This window comes from Drosophila miranda, chromosome XR (genome assembly GCF_003369915.1).
Source record: "Drosophila miranda strain MSH22 chromosome XR, D.miranda_PacBio2.1, whole genome shotgun sequence".
Lineage (NCBI taxonomy): Eukaryota > Metazoa > Arthropoda > Insecta > Diptera > Drosophilidae > Drosophila > Drosophila miranda.
In genome coordinates, this window is record NC_046674.1 from 14,311,490 (window position 1) to 14,332,800 (window position 21,311).

General features: G+C 47.0%; 1 protein-coding gene across 2 annotated transcripts in view; it reads left to right on the plus strand.

Annotated features, from left to right (window-relative positions):
* LOC108152059 (ecdysone-induced protein 75B) overlaps window positions 1-21,311 on the plus strand; it is an 88,792-nt gene that overhangs the window by 7,489 nt on the left and 59,992 nt on the right. Inside the window, exon 1 of one of the 2 annotated variants that reach the window (XM_017281067.2) lies at window positions 13,690-13,789. The exons of the other annotated variant lie outside the window; for it this stretch is intronic. Coding sequence (XP_017136556.1) covers window positions 13,705-13,789 — 85 coding nt within the window. The 5' untranslated portion in view covers window positions 13,690-13,704. Of the gene's footprint in view, window positions 1-13,689; window positions 13,790-21,311 lie in introns of those variants that run through there. 2 annotated transcript variants of the gene reach the window in all.

Here is a 21,311-nt window from a genome sequence, read left to right on the forward strand (position 1 = left end):
GATCACCGATTGCCGATTACTGATTACTGATATCTGGCCCTGCACTTGAAGCTTTACATTGACACGCGCCGCGCTGCTCGGAGAAGGTCAAGCATTGCGCTTGGGTCGGTCTTGGGTTGAGTCAGTCCTACAGCTGAATCATCTCTGTTCTGCTGTTAGATGGGTGATAGGTGGCCCGACCCCGGAAGCCCCTCGAATTGTCACGTAAATTCTCAGATCTACATAGATCGGCGGTTCTGGGTAGCAGATTGGAAGGTCATTTTGGCAAAAACAGCAGAAAAGTCTGTAGGTACTTAGTCATCGCTTTTTTTTGTTAGAATTTATTCGGCAGTCGAGAGATTGTTTTTCTATGATCCTCTACGCTCCATATAGTCTCTTATAGAACCTATTAAGAGGATCTTAAGAACATCTATGGGTCATAGGCTATTCCTTAAAGGTTCTCCCTTGAAGATTCTGTCTGAAATTTCATGAAGTTGTGCAATTCGAGTGGCCCCCCACCCCCGTCCCCAAATGTACTGTTTATGCAAATATGCAACACCAAGCCTATATGGGATGCCCCCCCCCCCCCCGCAGCTACAACTCCCCCTGGAGTTGCCCTAAATTGCACATTTAGGTCATGAACCGGAAACGTCTTAATTACATTGAATAAGCGGCAAAAGAGAGGCTCAAAGTCAATTTAAATGCACCACAAAAGTGAACAAAATGCAAAAATGAAAGAAAAATAAAGAAAGAGAAATCAAAAGTGGAAAAGGAAGAAGAATAAAGAAGAGGCAGGGGCAGGGGTAGGGGCAGTAGAGTGGGTATGGAGTACAGAGGTTGGAGGGTGTGGGGCGGGGTGGGGATAGCAGACAGAGAGGAGTAGGAGAAGGAGAAGGAGAATTGCATACAATACTGGCACTCGTCTCGAATCGAGAGTTAAATAATTAAGCGGGCCAGCAGAGCAGAACAACAAAAGCACCAGTGGAGTGTGGGGGGGAGGGGGGGTATTAGCAGACAAAGGGTCCAAAAGGGAAGCGACAGGGAATGCAAAAAACTGATAAACAACAACAAGAACAGAAAGAAGAGAAAAAAAACAAATTGGAACGAAATCTGTGCAGACGACAAGAAGAAGAAGAAGAAGAAAAAGATGAGCTTCCAGCAGCAAAAAAGAACAGAAAAAAGCAGCAGCGGCGACGGCGGCGGCCGAGCAGTGACGCCGACGATGAACCGAAGGCATCCGAAGACCTTGAACTTTGGCAAACAACAACAACAGCGGCAGCGGCAGCGGCAGCAGCATGCAGAACAGTTCAAAGCGTAGACGAAGAAACAAACAACAGTGCGAAAAAAGAAGAGGAAGAGGAAGAGGAAGGGGAAGAACAAGAACAAGGAGAACAGCGCAGCAGCAGCCTTAAATCAAACCCTCGTCTGAGCGGCAGACTCTTCGGAGAGCGCGCGAGAGAGAGAGAGAGCGAGATCCAATGTAGGGCAGACACACAGAGAGAGCAGAGCAGCAGCAGCAGCAAAGGGAGTGAGAGAGAGGATATGTCTGGTTATTAGCAGGATCAGCAAAAACAAAAACTGGTTGCGTTGCGCTCTCCCTCTCTGTCCCTCTCTGTCTCTCTCCTGGAAGCAGGCAAGTGCCATTGACCTACAAGCAAATGTCGTTGGCTTCTTGCAGATCGCCAGGAAAGAAGGAGAGAGAGCCGTGCAGCAGCAGCAGCAGCAGCAGCAGCAGAGACCTTGATATTGTCAACGACATGAGCAGCAACAACAATTTAAAAATACAACATCAGTGGGGGGAGAGAGAGAAGGTGGGTGGCAGAGCAGAGAGGGAGAACGGCGGTACGGCGGCGTCACGCTTCGGACATGGGGGGGCGCTATTTATACCTTTTTCGATTGCGCCTTTTGTGTGATCTGCGAGTTTTTGTTTTCGTGCGCGCCCAGAAACGTATCCCCCCCCTCCCCAACCCTCCCCCCCACCTCTATGGAGGGAACTCTCTGCCCAACTCGAACGCGAATCGCGCGGCTGTACTCCCCATCTGCATGGCAGGGCCTGGCAGGGCCCTCGGCGCGACTCGTTTCGCCTGGGCCTCAAGTGCAGTGCCCTTGACTTAGGTCAATAACACGATTGTTCCTGTTGTGCCTCCCATTTTTCGGTGGCGAGGGGAGGGATCTGGCCAGGGGTAGGGGCAGTGGTGCTCTTTGAAAACTTGCAAATCTTTTTTTCCAAATTTTTGATCCTCAGCTCCAACCCATAATCGATGAGAGGGGGTGGGGGGCGCCCTTCGGCATGCCATTGCCACTTGACAGTGACCTTACGACAGCTAAACGGTGCCTGTGCCACCCCTGCCCCTCCCCCTCCCCCTGCTGCTGCGTCGCCTGCCGCTGCATAACCTTTGCCTTGCATTTGGAGGCGAATCGACGCGCATGAACCTGACATTGAACGTGAATGTGCGCTGGCTGGCAATGAAAATTTCTTTCCACACGAGAGAGAGTGAGAGAGAGAGAGAGGGTGGGTGGTGGGGTGGTGGCTAAAAACTGTTCTGGCCCCATAGGAAATACTGGGGCAAACATTTTTGATGGCTTTTCTTTCTACTTAGTAGCTGTCTGTGTGTGTGTGTGTGTCTGTGTGTGTTAGTGTGTGCCTTTGTGTCTGTCTGTGTGTGTGTGTTGAGTTCATGTCGAAAAAGGGTTCGTTCTTGGGGTCTGTGTGGCGTGCATATTGGAGGTCAGGTCAGGGCCAAAGCACTTGACATTTCTCATAAATATTCAAGTGTAAAATAGTTTCACTGCCGCCTAGCCCCACCCCCTCTACACCCTACCCCCTACCCGCCCCCCTAGACTGGGTTAGTGTGTCAGGCAAAAAGTCTGATACGAATTTCTTATAAACAACATCGGATCGGTTGAGGCAGAGCTCCCCCCTTTCGGTCATTGACCGAAACCGCACAGCTGGCAGGGGGGGAGGGTAGGGGGGAGGGGGGGGGGGGGGGGTTGCCGCCAGCGATCTTTGGATTTCCAGGCAATAGTTGTTTATCAGTTGGGGCCTAATGTATTGATTTCATTCTCGAGTAAGCGACTCATTCGATGGTTTATTTGTCCAAGCCCGCATTCCATTCGTTTATGGTTATCCGATATCCGATTACGTACAGCCATCCCCGGGCTCAGGTTATCGGCTTTCATCGTCTCTAAGGGACCCTCTAATCATCGGTTCTAACCCCTAAGCCGTTAACTGTTGAAGGGTTCGCTTCGATAGCTCGATAGTTTATCAAATTGTTAATGCAATTGCATCATTTAGAAGGCAACTGAGGCACCGACACGTTGCCTCTATGGACTTTCATTCAAGGTCGCTGATAACGAATGGCCCCCCCCTCAGAAAGCCTTCGTTTCGACCAGCTCTGGAATGCCTGTGGGTTGAGTATACCCCTGGCCCTTGAGAGCTACTGGGTAAAATCAAATTACGTTGCCTTTTCACCCACTCACAGCTTACTTTCTCTCCCACACACACACACTCTCCCTCCCCCCCCCCCCTCTCTCCTCCTCTCTCTCTTCCTTTTTATATATATACATCTCTCTCTCTGGGTGTCTGCTCCTGTCTCTCCTTCGGCCTCTGCTGCTGCTGCTGCTGCTGCTCCTGCAGAAATTGACAAGTTCTTGTTCATGGTCAGGGCTATGCTGTGGGCGTGCTGTGGGCGTACTGTGGGCGTGCTGTGGGCCGGCTTTGGGGTGTTGTGTGGCAATGAAATGTGCATGCGTTGACAGTTGCAACAACAAGAACGCATCTGGCAGGCAGGCAGGCAGGCAGGCGGGGATGGGCGCGTGTGCCGGGGATTGTATAATGGAACGCACAAGGCCAAGGCTAAGGACAGAGAAGCACACAGACGTGCTCTTTGTCTCCTCCCACTGCCACTCCCCCCCCCGCTCCTCTCCACCCTGCGATAAGACGGGCTAAATGTTAACTTATAATTGCCATTTATGCTTCAATTACCAACACTGGCCGTAATCAGCATTGATTTTTCCTCTTCAAAGCCCTGTCCCTGTCCCTGTCCAGAGATACGATCGGGTGCCCTGAAGCCTGGGGCCTGGAGATGCTCTTCCGTGAAAGTCTTTTTGCCTTGGCTCACTTCCGTGCATTTCGAAATTTCCCTGGCAGATTGCCCACTGTGCTGCCAGAGTTGCCAACCTCCCCCCCGCCCCGAATCGCAGCCCATCAATTCCGTACATCCCAAACATTTGACCTCTCTCTCTCTCTCTCGCTCTCCCTCTCTCCATTTGGTAGTGCCGTTTTTGTCTTGTTCCTCTTTTCGGCGACATTGAAAATATATTTTTATTTAGGGGGGGGGATGGGGGATGTGGGCGATATATCGGCCAGCCGTTTCCGCATTACCTTGGGGGGGCTCGGAGCACCAGCGGGAGGGAGGTGTGTACAGGTGCACGAATACGAATACGAATACGAATACAGAAATTATTCAACGATTCATTCGAACGATAAAATAGATACAAAAATATGGCGAGAGTATTCGAAATCTTGAGTCGTAAGCCATCGATTGATTGATCGATTGACAATATTTATATTCATTTCCGTCAGCATTCGAGGGCTCTATTCGATTAGTCTTAAAGCAAATATTAAACGAGCAAGAAAATCGCATTTAAAATATGCCAAACACACAGATACACAGATACAAAGATACACGGATACAGAGATACACATGCAAACACATGTTACAAAAATACAAAATATAATAATAAGAGTACACAAAGATAGAGAGGGAGGGGGTGGGGTGTGGGGTGTGGGGGGTAAGGGAGCGGGAGCGGGTAGGTAGGAAGAGAGAGGCTAACCTTGCCCGAGGTCTTGTATAAGCGACTAAATGGGGGGACCTACGTAATGTGTGTCACTTGCTCCACACACACACACAGACACACACACACACAGAGAGCGAGTGAGAGAGAGAGTGTGTGTGGGGGAGAGAGCGGCGGGCGAAAAAGTAAAATGAAAATAAATTGTGATGGTCAAGGTCGTTGGCATGTGCGCTTTGCGCAATAACAAAACAGAGACAGAGGCAGATAGAGAGAGAGGGAGAGAGAGAGCTGGGGAGGTGGTAGAAAAGAAATGGCAAGAAATGTGCAGAAGGAGACCCGACCCGACGACAGAGTGTCTACAAATCGGAGAGCCAGTCCCCCCCCCCCCCAAAAAAAAAAAACTGACCCACATTTAAAGTATAATTAATCTCCCTCTCTCCCTCTCTCGCTCCCTCGCTCGCTCGCTCTCTCCGTCTCGTTACAGGTATGTACCACATGGGGGGCCTGTTGGGGAGATCCAATTAACTGTAAGTCGCCAGCGGATGGTGGATGCCGGTTAATGCCACTCAAACTCAATTAACGGGGCAATTAAGCTGCGGTTTACCTTAACCTTAACCGTTAGCGGCCACCACTCCACCGCCCCCCCGCCCGGTCTTAGGCAAGGACACACGCGCGACACACAAAGTCCTTGCCTGAGGGGTAGGTAGAGCTTTTTTTTGGGGGGGTTGGTGGGGGATGGGCAAGGTTACTCCCGATCAAGGGCAGCGTCCAATGTCGGATCCTTGGGAAAGGATGGTCCGATGGCCGCTTGCATCTGTTGCGCCTCCAACTTGTGGCGCTTCAAAAAGCTCTTCCTCTTCCGGTCTCTCTCTCCCCCCTTCTTTTGAGCAGAGCTTTTGCCTATTGCAATAGTTGCAACTATTTGCAAGCTTTTTTTTGTGTATCTGCTGCAGCTTTTAGTTGCTGCTGCAACCCCCTGCCAAAAAAAAGTGCAAGCTGCACTGGGAAACGCTTTTGCCGCCACTGCAGCTTTTTTCTAATGCAACGGCAAAAAACCTGCTTGCATTTGTGGCAGAGGGCGCCACTGTGGCAACTTTTTTCACTGGCGGGGGGTGGGCGGCGGGTGGAGGCGGAAGTGATCCTGGATTCGTATTAAAGTTCTTTCATACCTTTCGGAATTTCTTTTCATTTTTTCCATCACTTTTTGTATCGCTCTTCTAACCTATTCTATGCTTTACTCGTATTACCCCTCCCCCTCCCATTGTAAGACAAAAATCAAGCCGATTCTCCGCCGTTTGATCACGCTCCTCTCCGCCAGAGCGCGCACACTGCACGAGGAAGAGTGTGTGTGCGAGAGGGAGAGCGACAGAGCGCATGGAAGGCATTTCATTTCTTTCTTCTGGCCATACTAATGATCCAATCTGATTTAAATACGGCAAAATGCTAGATAGGGGCCTTCTCTGTGATTCTGAAGGGCACAGACACAGAGCCGCCGCAGGACGAAAGTTCTTTCAAGGGGCGAAAGGGGGCCTGGCAAAATGTGTGACCTCACAGGCTTCTGTACACAAAATTTGGTTACTCTAGCTCTTAAAGTCTCTGAGAACAGAAGACAGAGGTGGCTAGAAATGAAGCTGATCAAGAAAATAGATAGATAGATATATAGAATATATATAGATAGACAGATATATAGATTGTGGCGCAGTTCTTGGTTATAGTTGTATTATTTTCTCTATTTCACGTCTGTCAAGCTACGTCTTGTCGATCGTAGAATGAATATCGCACTAGAGTATCGGAATATCGGTAAGGGTACTCTGGTTATCGGTTAGGGTACTCAAGTGTTGCCCTACAATATATATGAACATATACCCCTCGCGTTTCCAGGGGCTGGCACGACCTTAACCTTGATCGAATACAACCATTAATTTTGGATGTTTACTTGCCGTCGTCTCCTGCTTTGCTGGGGTTGGGGGAGAGAGGAATTTAATTAAGCCTTCCCACCAAACAATAAAAAAAAGTGGAGAAAAAACACAACAGAGAAATATTTGAAATATTTTTTTGTTGTTTTTTTCGGGCCATAATGCTTCCTCCTTACGGCCATTAGGTTGGCTTGTCCTATCGAGGCGTGGGCCACAGAGTTGATTGCTTTACCCCCCCTTGGAGAGAGGGTGAGGCCCATAAATTTCGCACATAACCTCACACGCATTAGCACTTTGTCAATGTGCCAGCCAGCCTGTTGTCCTTGTCGCACGCACGCACGCATGTTGTGCCCGTCTTCCTCTCCCTCTCTCTTTTCGTTTCGCCCTGTGGCCTGGCATGTGTCGAATTTCTTCACTGTTGGCCTTGACTTTTAGTAACCTTTTCCTTTCGGTTAATTCTAGTGTTATTAATGGAGCAATTCGACGAAATTGCTGCGCGGCACTGCCCTCTCACTCACACACACTGTGTAGTGCTATCTCTGTCTGGCTTTGTTGGTTTCCTTCTTTTTTTGTGGGTTAATTGAATTTGTTCTTGCCGATACTTCGGCTAGTCTTAAAGCAGCAAGTGTTTAGGGGAATCAGGGCTCGGAATAAGGATGATAAATGATGAGAGAGAAACATTCCAGGAGGACTCCCTCTCTCTCTCTCTCTCTTGCTAGAACTGAAATTCATGGTCAATGTGTCAAACCCCCGTTTCAAGAGCCGTCAAAGAGCTTGCCATAAGCTGCTTTTTGTGTATAGAGGACTGACAGGGGGCTCTAAACACACACGCACTCCCACTCCCACTCTCTCTCTCTCTCTCTGTCTCTGTCCCAACCCCTGTTCAGCCTCAAGTCCAGGCCTGTTGTGCTAGGCCTCCTCGCTCTCTCTCTCTCTCTCTCTGGGCTAGAGCTAAAAATAGACCCCATACTACTCCTTTCCGCTCTCCTTCCGCATGGTTTTGCTGTTGCCTACTTTCTGGCGTTCGCTCTCTCTCACCATCGCCCACGCACTTTTATGGGCCCTTTGCTAAACTTGCAACAAGGATGTGTTTCCCCTCTATTCGATTCGAGGAAATGTTGGGAAAAGTACAACGAGTTGGTGCCTGCCTCAGGACCATCGAAGGAGGTCCTTTTTGCACACAGATTCTGGGGGTCACACTTTTTTCCCTTCCAGGAAGCTGTACACCTGTCCTCTCTCTCTCCCTCTCTCTCGTATTGCTGCCTGGGCTGCCTGATCATCCCTGTTTTATGCGTGACCTATTGACCTATCTCTGTGTACGAGCTTTTCCCGGCCTACTTCCCTGAAGCATCACCTGTTTTTGGGCGCCCAAAAAAGTCACCTACTTTCCGGCCTCTCCGTCCCCCCTCTCTCTCACTCCCTCTCTTTCCCTATTGCCTTCTTCCAGGACAATAAACATTTCGTATTCCGCATATGTTTTTAGCCTTATTGAAAACCTTCTTCTTCCATCCAGAAAACCCACCCCTCCCCCCGGCTCCACCCATGTGTTTATTAACCTTTTAGGGGTATTAGTATTTGTAAAGCGCCCGCCAAGGGGGATAATGCGCATTTCCGAAAGGAATGCCCGAAAATGAACGAAATTTGAACAAAACGCCAATCCATCTTCTCGTGTGGGGGGAGGGCGAGGGGGCGTGGGGCGGGGGCCTGCTTGTGGGTGTTTGCGGACTGCCTCAATACTTCCTCGGCAGCTTTTCCGCATAATTTTCTCCCTGCCACTGCCCCCAGCCCCTGCCCCTGCCCCTGCCCCTGGCCCCCTTCCACCAAAACAGCAACAAATGTCGCACGCGCTGCTCAAAATAAAGAGGAACTGCTGATTAAATATATATGTACATACACCTAATGCCATGACACACACGAACATGCAGTATATACCGACAATAAATATACCAAAATATAACCACATTCGTGTACACACGAGTATGTGCGTGTGTGTGTGTGTGTGTGTCTGCACAGCTGTGGCCAATGGAATAGCAGCATTACTCAAGCGGATATGGCTATTCCCATCCTAAGTTTCGTTTCAACAAGGATTCTAGGAGGGAAAACGGAAACATTTAACTTCATTTAATACCAGAAAAGGAATCTTAACGGCGAAATTTAAAGCTATCGATTTGTTATCGATCAATTCTCTGCTACACTCAAAAGAACGGAGAATTTTGTGTCAGAAGAGTCAGAAGTCCACTCTCGCCTCAGAGAGGACCTCAATTCTTGGTCCTTGGTCGGGAATGGGGACCTAAGAAAGTGAAAACGTAAAACGCAAAAGTAAGTGAAAACCGGAGCCAGCCTTTGGGCTTCCCTATTCTGTTGACCGCAGCTGTTGAGGCAGAAAGAAAGAAACGAAACGTAACGAAAGCACAACCGAAGCAGGCACGAGCCAGCGAGCCAAGCGCTGTCGGCGTCGCAGTCGCCGCCGCTGGCCGAGCGAGAAAATAGGTGAACGACCGTCGATAATGCGCGACCTTCAAAATAATCTGGGCCAAGTGCTGTCCCAGTGTGCGACTGTGTGCGGTCGGTCTCTGGGTCTCTGGGTCTCTCTGTGTGAGCACGCACTCTCTCCCTCTCCCACTCGCACTCGCACTCCCACTCTCCCTACAAAAGGCAGCCCAGCCCAACCCAACAGCCGAGTGGGAGAGTGCGAGAGTGCGAGAGTGAGTGACGCTCTCGCTTTGTTGTCTGCTGTTTGGGGAATACAAATGATATTTACGGATTATATTATACGCGTTTTATATTCTATTCTATTCTTTTCCATTTTATGCGCTTCCTATCACAACTTTTGGGCAATGAATATTTGGGTTTCCAGGGAAAATGTGAAGGTAATCGCTGGTTTCTAAGAACAACTTTTCGAATAGAACCCACAAGATATCAAGAGGAAGCGTGGACCTTGAGCTTCCAATATTTGAATTCCTTAAAAGTTAATCTTCGAATCGAATCAAATTTACAAAGAAATCGCCTTATGGTGCTATGACATTAGATGTTTGCTCACTTTCTGACGTAGATACCGAGAGATGGCCATCTTCCGATGGCCGAAGGTCATCTCTGAGGCTCTGTTTGATGTTTTCCAACACTCAACGCGCTCACTCTCAGTGCAGGCTTTTCCCAAACGGCTTTCTGTGTAAGAGAGTGAGAGATGGCCATCTTTTGTCAATCAGTCGAAGGTCTGCGACTCTGTTTGATGTTTTCCAACACTACGACACTACGGCGGCCCTCATTCGCTCTCAGTGCAGGCTTTTCCCAAACGGTAGTCTAATGTCATATGGCCATTAGGCTCTCTCCCTACCTCCTCCGCTTACAGCTTTACAAAGATTACAAAGAGAACGAGAGAGAGCTTTTCACTCTTTTTGAAGGGCCAAAGTCGTTGGACTCTAACCAGGACAATGACATGGCACACACACACACACACACACAGAACTATGCCAAGTACCGTTAGATGGGCATTTTGGCAAGACTTTTGAAATTCATTCGCTTTCATTATATTTTATTTGGGCTTTAATTAAGAAAAAAAACACCAACAAATCCATTTGTTCCTTCAGATTTCCATGCTGCAGGGGATAGGCGGTTGGGTGGGGGGGTTGGGGGGGTACAGGTCAGGTCCTTGGACGATTTCCTTCGCCCCAGAGTTGCATAGACATCGAAGGTTATGGATGTGTGGCTCTGCAGTTATTTTTCGCCTGTGTAGTCCCCAAAAAACTAAAGGATTAATTTCCAGAATTCTCTCCTTTGGCCGCCCCCCCCAAAACCCCAAGGCCTGCCCGTGCCACCTTCCATTTTCCGTGTATTTCTCCATTAAGCGATCCGGCACTCTCGCGCTCTCTTAACGGCTTGTGTGTTGGGGCCTAATCGAATCAGCAGCGAATTGCTTGTGGGTTAAGTGCTTTTTATTCTCACACCGTTTGGCGCCTAACACCTTTAATGGAGCACCAGCAGCGGGCCCAGCCCACACCCAGAGCCGGAGTGCAGGCTTCAACGACTGACCCTGAACCCGTGCAACGACACAGAAACTCTTGCCTGCCTCTTGTCGCGCGATGCTGGCTGCCGATTGTGCAACATGCGGCGCAAGCTTGCCAGCCAAATTGAGGGCAGACCCAGAGGCAGCAGCAGCAGCAGCAGTGCACCGAGTGGGCGGAGATAACCCAGGCGCCCCCCTGCTCCGCTCACCGCTTGTGTGGGGAGTTGCAGCAATGAAAAGTTCAAATGCGTTCGCTGACATTTTGCCACAGAGCACAGAGCTCTCAATGTCGCTCGCCAGAGCATGGAGGAGCAGAACGAGAAGGTGGCAGGACAAGCCCAATGTAGCTCAAGGATCCCCCCCCCCCCCCACACCCCTCGGAAACCACAGACGTAGTCGCTTACCTAAACGAAACATTGACTTTTGTGCGGCTGCCTGGTGGTGGTGGTGGGTCCTGGCTCTTGATACGATTTCTATGGATTTTCCAAGTGTTGCACAATAAGCAGAGATGATCCCGAGATGTGGCTGCTCTCCACTGCCCTTCTCACGGCTCGTCGCCTCTCGATTCGTCAACGCGCGCTCTCGGCCTTGAATAATATTCCTCTGTCATTGGGCATTTTTACAGTTCATTTAACTCTCTCCCTGTCTCGCTCTCGCTCTGGCAGGACAACGTCAAAGCTGCGGCTTCTGTTGCCAACCGGTGGAGTCCCCCCCCTCCCCCCCCACCACCACCACCCCCCGTCCCCCGTTCGAGGCCAAAGGCAATCAGACTTGGAATTTGGTCGGTTCTTCGTTGCGGCCAAAAGAGCTTTGCGTTTATTTTAGAACCTGATAGTTTCCCATTTGGCTAAATGTTCTGTCCCCCCCCCCCCCCCCCCCCCACCCCCCTCCTTCCCGCCAAGGAACCACACAACACATACCGTCTGGGGGCCATAACCGAGAGACATGGAGCGATGGAGCTAAGAGGAGGCTGGGGCCACAAATGATGATGCATTCTCTATGGAAATCTTGGCAATGCTTTAAGGAGGTACTACACGGCATTTCATTAACAATTGATTGGAAATCCTTTCGGCATTTCCCATTCAGCCATTACTTTTCATTCGAACTACAAAATTTTCAAGAAAATAATGCAAAAGTCAAATTTTAAAAAAATATTTTGTCTTATATTTTAATAATAGTTGGGTAGCCCTGAAAATTACGGCCATCGAACGGTTAGGGACCCTGACGTCACCCAAGTGGTATTAGGGGCCTTCCCTTCTTGTGGAAATTTAAGGGGATTGCATTTTTGCAATAGAAATGTGTTAGTAAAAACGGAATTAAGTGTATACCGTTAGCCGAGCTTGGAACAATTTTCTGGGACCTTTTTTAGAGAGTTTGGGGACAAACTTTTATCAAGAATCAGCCTTCTTATCGGAGATCATACAAAAAAGGAAAACATGTCTCAAAAAATATCAAAAAAAGTTAAGTTTTGTGTAATTTTAATAGGCTTTCACTGGAAAAAATATATTAATAGGTACACACTTCTACGTAAAATATTTGAAAATTTACTGACACTGTAGCTATTATATTGATCATCCGAAATGTGGTTCCCGGCGGCTCCCGTGTTTTAGTTTTTTGTCACGGAACTGCAACTCATTGACCAACAAAATATACCACAAAAAATGTTGTTTTAAACACTTATGTAAGTACGATAAAACTGATTATTATTGAAAACTTGCAACGTTTACCTATTAATGTGATCATGTGTGTGTGTAAAAATCTGTTTTTATTGGCATGTTGGACTTTTTTGAGGGGAATACTACTAAATACTACTCTATAAATGGCTAAATGGCTGAAAAATATTATATTTTTTAGCTTTGCTTAAAAATGCCATGGCTTTTTGGCTTTTGGCAAATTCTGTATATAAATACCATATTGTAGATATTTTCCCTAATTTGTGTTCCATTTAGTTCCCTTTTTTCCCAGTTTTTCAAATCTGCGCGGCCACGTGGTGTGCCAGCTGTTGTCCCTCTCTAGCCTGTGTGGCAGATAAAAGCTCTACTCAACTGCTTGAGCAAGCAGGGGACGTCCATTACAGCTTTTGCCAAGCAGTGCCGAAGCCACATGGCGACCAAGCAAACCGGCGGCGCGCCGAAGCAACAACAAAACGAAGGGGCGGAGAAGGGGGGGAAAGAAAGCATAGAAGCAGAGCAGAGCAGAGCAGCTGATAGAAAAATGTTGTTGCTGGCTGCGGGCTGCTGGCCTGCTGCCTGCTGTGTGGCGCTGTGTGACGCTGTGTGGTTGTTGTTTGTGTTGTTGTAGCGGTTTGTTCTGCCTCTGCATTCGGCTTTGGCGCTTGGCGCTTTGGCGCCTGTTGTTTTGCTTATTATTCTGCGTTCTCCACTCGCTGCGCGTGTTCGTGCCTTTCCAAGAGACTCTGCTTTGGCGCTCAAAAAAAAAAACCCGAAATATACAAAATTCGAAATTAAATCAAAAGTATTTTTTTTTCTGTTCTGAGGATTTCAAAGGAGCGAGAGAGAGAGAGAGAGTGAGAGAGAGAGAGATAGAAAAGTCTTTGAATCTGTGACTAAGCGTGGATAATGTTTCAACAAATTGTGGCATTCATCAGATGAAAATGCATAAAGACCTGTCCAAAAATAAAACACGCAAAAAATTCTCCAACATCTTGTGATATTTCCAGTGCACAATCGAAAGAACAAAAACAAAAACAAAAGCAAAAACTTAGCCCAAAGTTTGGAATTTGAAATTAGTGGAATCTTACGGGTGTATCTAGAATATAGACTATAATAGTACTATAGTTAGCTAAACAATTCTCACAAAAGGTGCCATATATTAGGGAGAGAGACAAAGAGAGAGATATAGCATTGCCTTTAATCGTACAAATTAGTGAAATCGTGTGAAACAAATTTATAGATCAATCAAACAATTCCAAAACAATACTAAAACGTAATTAGCAAATCCCGATTCCAATTATCCTCGACCATATCCCACACACAAATCCACGGCGCCATGACGGTGGGCAGTCGGGAGGATCTGTTCGCTCAGGCCAAGCATATCGATGATACGGAACGTCTGATTGGACGTGTTCTAGCTGGTGAGTGGAGATCCATTTTGGTTGGGGGCCTAAGGGCAACTAAGGATATCCCCCTCTATAGGGAAGCCTGTCCCACATTTGATCCCCCATAGTCTACTCTTCCCTTTCCCCCTCTCTGGCTAATGGTACTATATATATCCCCCACCTACGCTGGGCTCTCGTACGAATTTCACTTTCTATCTTTCTATCTGTCTATCTATCGGGTTGGCTGGCTGGGCTCCTTCCTCCATGTTTGAAATGTATGTATTTTTGGCACTTGCTCGGCGGTCGTTGAACCCATTAACCCAAATTGTTCCTTTTGTGCAAAAACAAAGAGCAAACGCAACAAGCTACAGCTAGAGAGAGAGAGAGAGAGAGAGAGATGTATTTACTTGTGGCTTTTGTTGGGCCTGGCAGGCACCTAATATTTATCTATCCTGAATAATTAATGGCATGCGAAGACTGTTTGTAGAAATTATGATTAATTTTTTTTTTGCTGCATAATCAAATTATTTATAAATGACAAACTAGAGAGAGAGAGAGAGAGGGAGAGAATCCGCAAGACCTGGCCAAACCAGGCAGCCGCTGCTCTGCCCAACAGCCCACGACTGCTGCTTCGTTTGGCCAGTGCTGAGGCGAGAGAGCAACGCAACGACGAAACGAAAGTAAAAGCACGAACCGACAGCCGACAGCCGACAAGCGACAAGCGAAGCGAACTGAACCGAGCGAACGACCGACCGACGCCGATATCAGCAAATGTTTCTGCTGTAAAATCTAGGCCAGGGACGCTGCGGTCGTTGAACTTGGCAAATGTACGGGACCCAAAGCCAGAGACCCGTGGATTGAGAGGAAGAGCGACAGAGACGGAGAGAGGGAGAGAGAGGGAGAGTGTGTGGTGTGGTTTGGTGTGTAAGAGAGGAATTTCGCTTTCAATTGTTTGAATTAATTGATCTAGGAATTAACTGGGGAATTACTTGGGGATGTTGTAACTGTTGCACACACACACCTACACACCTACACACCTGCACACACACGTGCCTTGTATTTAGGGCATTTGTTGACATTTTGCGGCATTTATCTTGTTGTCTGTCGGAGATTTATGGCCCCACGATATTGTGTGGCGTCTTTTTTTTGCACTTGGACTCGGACTTTATTCTTTTTTACCAAATTTTAACCAACTAAAAACCATACAAAAAAAAATACAAAAATTAAATCAAATTAAAGCTTAAAACTAAAACGATTCCATGATTAAATATCTTCAGTTTTTTGTTCTTTATTCACTTACATTTTCTGCTTCGTTTCTGTCCGGGCCTTCAGTCATCGTCCTAAAAATAACAAGAATATACAATAATAATAATCATTTGTCAAATTTCTAAGGAAATATGTAAAATGTAGGTTTTTTTCATATATATATTTTTTATGTAGTTCTAAGTGTTTTTTTTTTTAGAGCTCCCCCCGTCCGATTAGATAAGGGAAAGCCGACAGACCCCAATAGCGGCGTAGCTGATACGCCTTCCCCTCAGCCCTGCCCTGCTCTTCGAGCTACTTGAAACTGTCGAAAAGAACTTTTGGGAGAGAGTCGTGGTAGAGATGGAATTACCAAACCCGATCTAAGCCGCCCTTAACCCCTGACCTGCCCTGTCCTGCCTTGTCCTGCCCTGTCCTGCCCTGTCCTGTCCACAGAACGAAGCTTTTCCACCCCCAAAACAGGCTATTCGGGCTCTCCCACTCTCTCTCTCTCGCTCTCTCTCAGGCTTATCGCTAGGCACTCTCTGCCTCTGCCTCCCGCGTGCGGGGCTCTAGGCATATTGTGGCTTTGGCCTTGGAATCGCTGTGGCGTTCATTGACCTGCTGCCGCTCCTCATAGTTTGGGTTTGTTTTTTCATTGCTCTCGTATCTGTGTGCGTGTGCGTGTGTGTGTGTGTGTTTATTTCTATTATCGCGATAGTCGTCGATGTGCGGGGCGATATGATGCCAGCCAGCCGCCACATATGACCTAATAAAATATTGTGTGTGTGCTGTTTTGCTTCTTTTCTGCTCTGCCCACATTCGAAGGGGCGGGGGGCAGCAAAGGAGCATTAGATTGGGAGCTTAATGAAGGGGTTCTTATGAATCAACCTCCCACCACCAGCACCGCCTCCCACCAGCACCAGCACCGCCCCATATTCATTGCACTTTCAATAGGAAATCCCATTTGTCTGTCAACTGCAGCGCAGACATTTTCCACATTTTCTGGTGACAGGATGAGCGAGAGACAGAGAGAGAGGGGGACTCCCTCCCATATTACTCATACGTAGAGACACAGAGAGAGAGTGGGGGTAAATGCATCATCATTCGCTTTTTTGGGCCAATGTACGACCTTCCCCCCAACAGCAGCTGTGGGCGGGGGGGTGTGGGATGGAGGGGTGCAGCATCGACTACGGTGGACCGGACCCCGTTTCACCTTGACGACGCTCCTGCCAGAGCTTTGATAGTCGGGGGCTTCTGTGCTCTGTTGTCTATTGTGTGTGTGTGTGTGTTTGTGTGTGTGTTTGTGTGGCATGCCCCTGAATCAGAATTTGCTTAACTGTTTTTTCTGTTTGCCAGACCAGATTGTGAGTGGATGGCTAAAAGTTCTTGGCCTGGTGGGGAAAAACCGAAGGCCAAAATTATTGCGAATTGATTTGACAATCGGATTTTTCTGAAGATCAAAGATCAACGTGGAAGGAAAACGTCGTAGTGGTTCAGATCTTGAACGCTAGAGGGGTTCACAATCAAAACCATCTGACTAATGCTTGAATTGGAGGGCAATCAGCACTTTCGGATGAGCGGAATTTGCAATATCGATCCAGCAGTTTGGCATACATATATCACGATATTCTCTTTGCAATCTCCACTTCCAATAACTAATCACAAATATTTGCTTTTCCTTTTTCGTTTCAGGTAAGTCAAGCCGCAATCGATGATCAATCACGGCTGTAATCCCTCAATCTGCCCCATCCCTCCATGTAAGTCAAAGTCAATTAGCTCTCAGGCCCCGACTCGACTCGACTCGACTCTCAATTGATTGGTGAATGTCATTAAAGGTTTTTCACCTGCCCCAGAGCCGCATTTAGCAGCCTTGCCACAGCTAAAAACTGAGTCAAATAACTCATAAAAATAAATGTATGTGTGTCTGTGTGTGTGTGTGCCTCTACAGATATCTACAGAAACGAGACATGACTAGAGCCCCACACGATTTGCATTTTGCAGTCAGCGAGAGAGCGAGAGAGAGCGCTACAATCCATGCAATAAATAGCATAATTTTTTCTAATGTCATTTTTGTTCGTTATTCGTTTGCTTTTGGGTATACCTGTTAAACGAACAAAGGTAGGGCATATAACCCAGGAGGGTTAGCTCTTCCGCTACCAAAAAAAAGTGGAATTTTTCTACCGAAAATCATTTGAATAGGCACCAAAAGCTGACAAACACACATCTTTTGTCGCTAAAAAATATCTGTATCCATGTATCTGTGAATCACAAGTATCTAATAGTCGTAATACTATCAACTATAAAGCTCTTCCATATGCATTTGTTAGGCGAAACTGAACTCGGGCGAGAGTTGAATGCACGGGCAGCATTGTAAAGCAATAACCTCGATCTAAATTTACACATAGATACAAGCCGCACACACACACACACAGGCACATGCACCACCAGCTGCAGCTGAAATTTTGTCATAGCTTCGTCTGTGCGGCTGAACTTGCACTCAATTTGTGTGCTAGACGACACAGACAGATGCAGACGCACACACAGCGTAGCATGCAGCATGGGGCAAAGCTTTCCTCGCGGCAGAGCTTTCCGATTGGCTATCTATGGCGAACGGAAATGACAGTGTGCTTCGTGTTGAGCAAAAGCTGTAGCTACCTCTCTCGCTCTTTTTGGTGCAGATGGAACCATTAGGCCATTGATAATACTTAGATCGTTGCTCGATCTATGGTCTGGAAGACTTTAAGACTGAAGTTTCCAGAGAACTCTCTAGAGAAGCCACAGAAGAGAGGACTAGAACCCTAAGAGAAGAAATCGCTGGGGTTTAAAGATTGAATAGAAAGAATGGCAAGAGAAAGAGATGAATAGAAATACTTAGGAGCCACACTCCCACCCAAAAACTGATGCCCATGGTGTACATTTTCAATGCAGGACTCAATGAATGGCATAACCTCCTCTTCTCCAACTCCCTTTCATTACTTCAATCACCCGGGACAAGCAGCTTAATGCAATTTCGTCAGTTCCCAATATTCAAAGATCTTAAAATATACCCCCGTGCACACACCCACTGCCACACTGCCACTGCCACCCACTGACTCTCAGAGCGCCTCTTTGAATAGAATCACAAACACACACACACACACACACAGACAGACATACAGATACGGGCATACTGCATACTCGTGTATGTATAATTTTTTAGAGGTTATTTCGAAGCGGGTCAATTCAGGCCATTCGCCCTGCCAGCCAGCGACAATGTCTCACAAAATGAGCTTGTGGCTCGGCAGCGGGGAGCGGGGTGGGGCAAGGGGGCGCACAGGCAACCTTGCAGTGCATTTTCATAGAGCGGAGAGCCGAGTGTTATCTCTCAGTGTGTGTGTATAGAGCGCCAACTGCACGTGACCTCGTTGCATGTGGCGACCGACTGTTTGCTGTCTCTTTCGCACCCTATACTTCTATCGTCTATCCCCCGTCCCTTTCTTGCATTGGCTCGAATTGTATGCACATTTTTTTATGCTGCCGCTGTCGCTGCCACTGCCACTGCTGCTGCTGTTGCCTAGCCTAGCGCACAAATTGAAGTCGACAAACGTTCATGAACTCAATTTCGGTTTTTCCTTCGAAAAAACTGCAATGACGTCAAAGAGCAACTGTAAATTGTTATGAGAGAGCTTTTATGGCCAGTCTAGGAGCTTGGCAGAATATGCTTTGATTTGATTAGGAATATGAATAATATCTAGTTGCAAGTACATAATACATATATTCAAAAGTCAAATGAAATCTTTTCTTACATTTCAAATTTGAATTTAACGAACGGTTGGTGGTGGCGCCATCTGGCAACTGTTGGCGGGCCTGGAAAGCATCTCTGTTGTGCAGGTGCAGAAGCTTGCCGCTTGGGGGCGCCTTTACAATACGCTGAAAAAGCTTTCTTATATTTCCCTGTTACGTTACGTTACAAATAAAATAAACAGAATATAATACCAAAACAATAATAATCAAATTTCTTCGCCATTTGCTGCCTTTTGCTTCACGCACACATGCAAGCAAATGATTTTGGAAATTAAGATAACGATTAGCTGAGGTCAGCCCTCCCACGCTGCTTGCATATTTTGATCAAGTGCAAGTGCACAAACTAAACGAGAGAGAGAGAGAGAGAGAGAGAGAGAGAGGGCCTCGAATGCCTCAGCTTTTACTAGCGCTCATCGCTTCTTTCTGCTTCCTTTTCTATGCGCTTGCATGAATGAGTTAGAGTGAGAGGAAAACTGCGCGCCCTTTTTGCATACTTTTTCACGTGACCAAACGCACATGATACAAATTAATTAATGGATAAAATATATCTTTAAATGTATAGTATATACATACATATCTAATACAATCCGTGGATTTTCTATGGCATTTTGCCGACGGCTTCGCCCCCGCACCTGATCTCTCACTTTCGCCTGGGATTTTGGTACATACATATGTATTTAATGTTTATTCACTTCTAGACTTCACTGCACAAATTTAGTGTTTTATTTTTCACTTTTTTCCGGCGTTTTCACGGCCCGAAACGCGGAGCTGACTGGGAAACGCGCGCTTGGGCCGGTTGAAAAAATTAGAGTGCGAGTGGGAGGGGGCGAGAGAGTGGCAGATCGAAGGGACGCGACACCTGTGGGTGGGTGAGTGTTATGGAGAGAGGATAGGGTTACGCGGCTTTAGTGCTCTCTCATTCATTCTTTTTTCCTGCGTCTCCTGCTGCTAGAGTGAAAGAGAGGCTCAGTGGAAATTGCATTTTGTGGCTGGCTCTCTCACAGTTCAAACGTAACCCGGTTGGTGGGAGTTACTGTGGAAAGAGGAGGGGGAGGAAAAGTATTCAAAATCTCTGCACATTGAAGTCTTTTCTGTATCTAATCTCTGAATGTCCATAGATCTAACGCATCATTGATGGTTCTCTAGCCACTGGTTTCCCATTCTATATTCTCCACTTTCCTATTCAACTGCGCATTCGGATCGCATAGATCTGAAGCTGATCTCAAATTCAAATTGCAATCGATCCGAACCCTTTTCGTTGGATTTATTTCCTTTTTGTGGGAGGGGGAGGGGCAGGGGGTGGTGGCGGAGAGAACTTTATGCGCATTGCAAATTCTGTTTGGGCCCTTACACTTAAGTGATTCTCAATGCGGGATCGCAGAGCTCTACCTTTACTCTCTCCGCCTCTCTCCCCGTCTCTCGCCCCGTCTGTCCCTACCCTACCTCTCCGATTCGATTCCTACTCTTTGGCAGCTTTTCTCCTTTGGCTTCTTTCAAGGTTGTTCGGACATTGACATTTTCATTATTTTGTGTGCTGTGTGGTGTGTTCTTTATACATATATATATTGTGTTTTTTTTGTTGTTTTTTTTTGTATTTTGGCAAAATAAACGTTTGGTTTTTGGTTGTGCTGCTGCTGGTTCTGCTTCTGGCTCTTCGTTTTTTGGTGCGTGTTCTTCTTGTTCTGCCTCTCACCTCTCTCTGCCCTCTTCCTCTTCCTCTTGCTCTTTTTCTTTGTATTTTTTGTGTTTTTTTTTTTAATGTTGCCCGCATAAAATTCGAAGTTGATCCAAAGTTGTTTCCATACCCCATTCTTTTTATTTTTATTTTTTTGTTTTTTTTTTTGTGGTTTGTGTCCGTCCGTCTTTCATTTCTCTTTCGTTGCTGGGGAGCCCTGTCCGTCCTCCTACAAAATGGCGTCGGAGGTGGTGTGCTGCCGCGTGCCACGTAACTCCCCTCCATTTTCTAGGGCACTCTGTCGGCCGCCTTCCGCCTTTATCTGTTCGAATGGGGTTGGGCATGGGGATGGGGTTGGGGATACTCGTATTTGAGAATTTCCAACACGTTCTAGCCCTTGACTTTGAAATCGAGTTGGGGTTTTGGGTTGGCTTTCGATTCGGATTGGGTTTGGGTTGGGTACATTTCGGGTGTAGACTTCCTCCTTCTTTTGTGCCGAAGTTCAAGTTCGTTTTACGCATTTTAATCATTTGAATTTTGTTTTGTTGTTTTTTTTTTTTTTTTTTTTTTTGGTTTGTCGGCGCCCCTGAGGCAATTGTAATTGACACTTGAGTATGCCACACCAGACAGGCAGAAGCAAGGGGTAGGGGGAGCGGGTCTTTGCCTGGCAACTGAGCCATGACTTGGCCAAAAGCACACACACACGCACACACACACACAGAGACAGTAAAACTTTAAACAAAAAATTACTTGAACTCTCCTAATTACGCGAATTACGATTGTCTATGTGCTATGACTATGCGGAATATTCTCATAATTTTTAATAGGCTTTTCGCCATTCGAAACTTCAAAGTC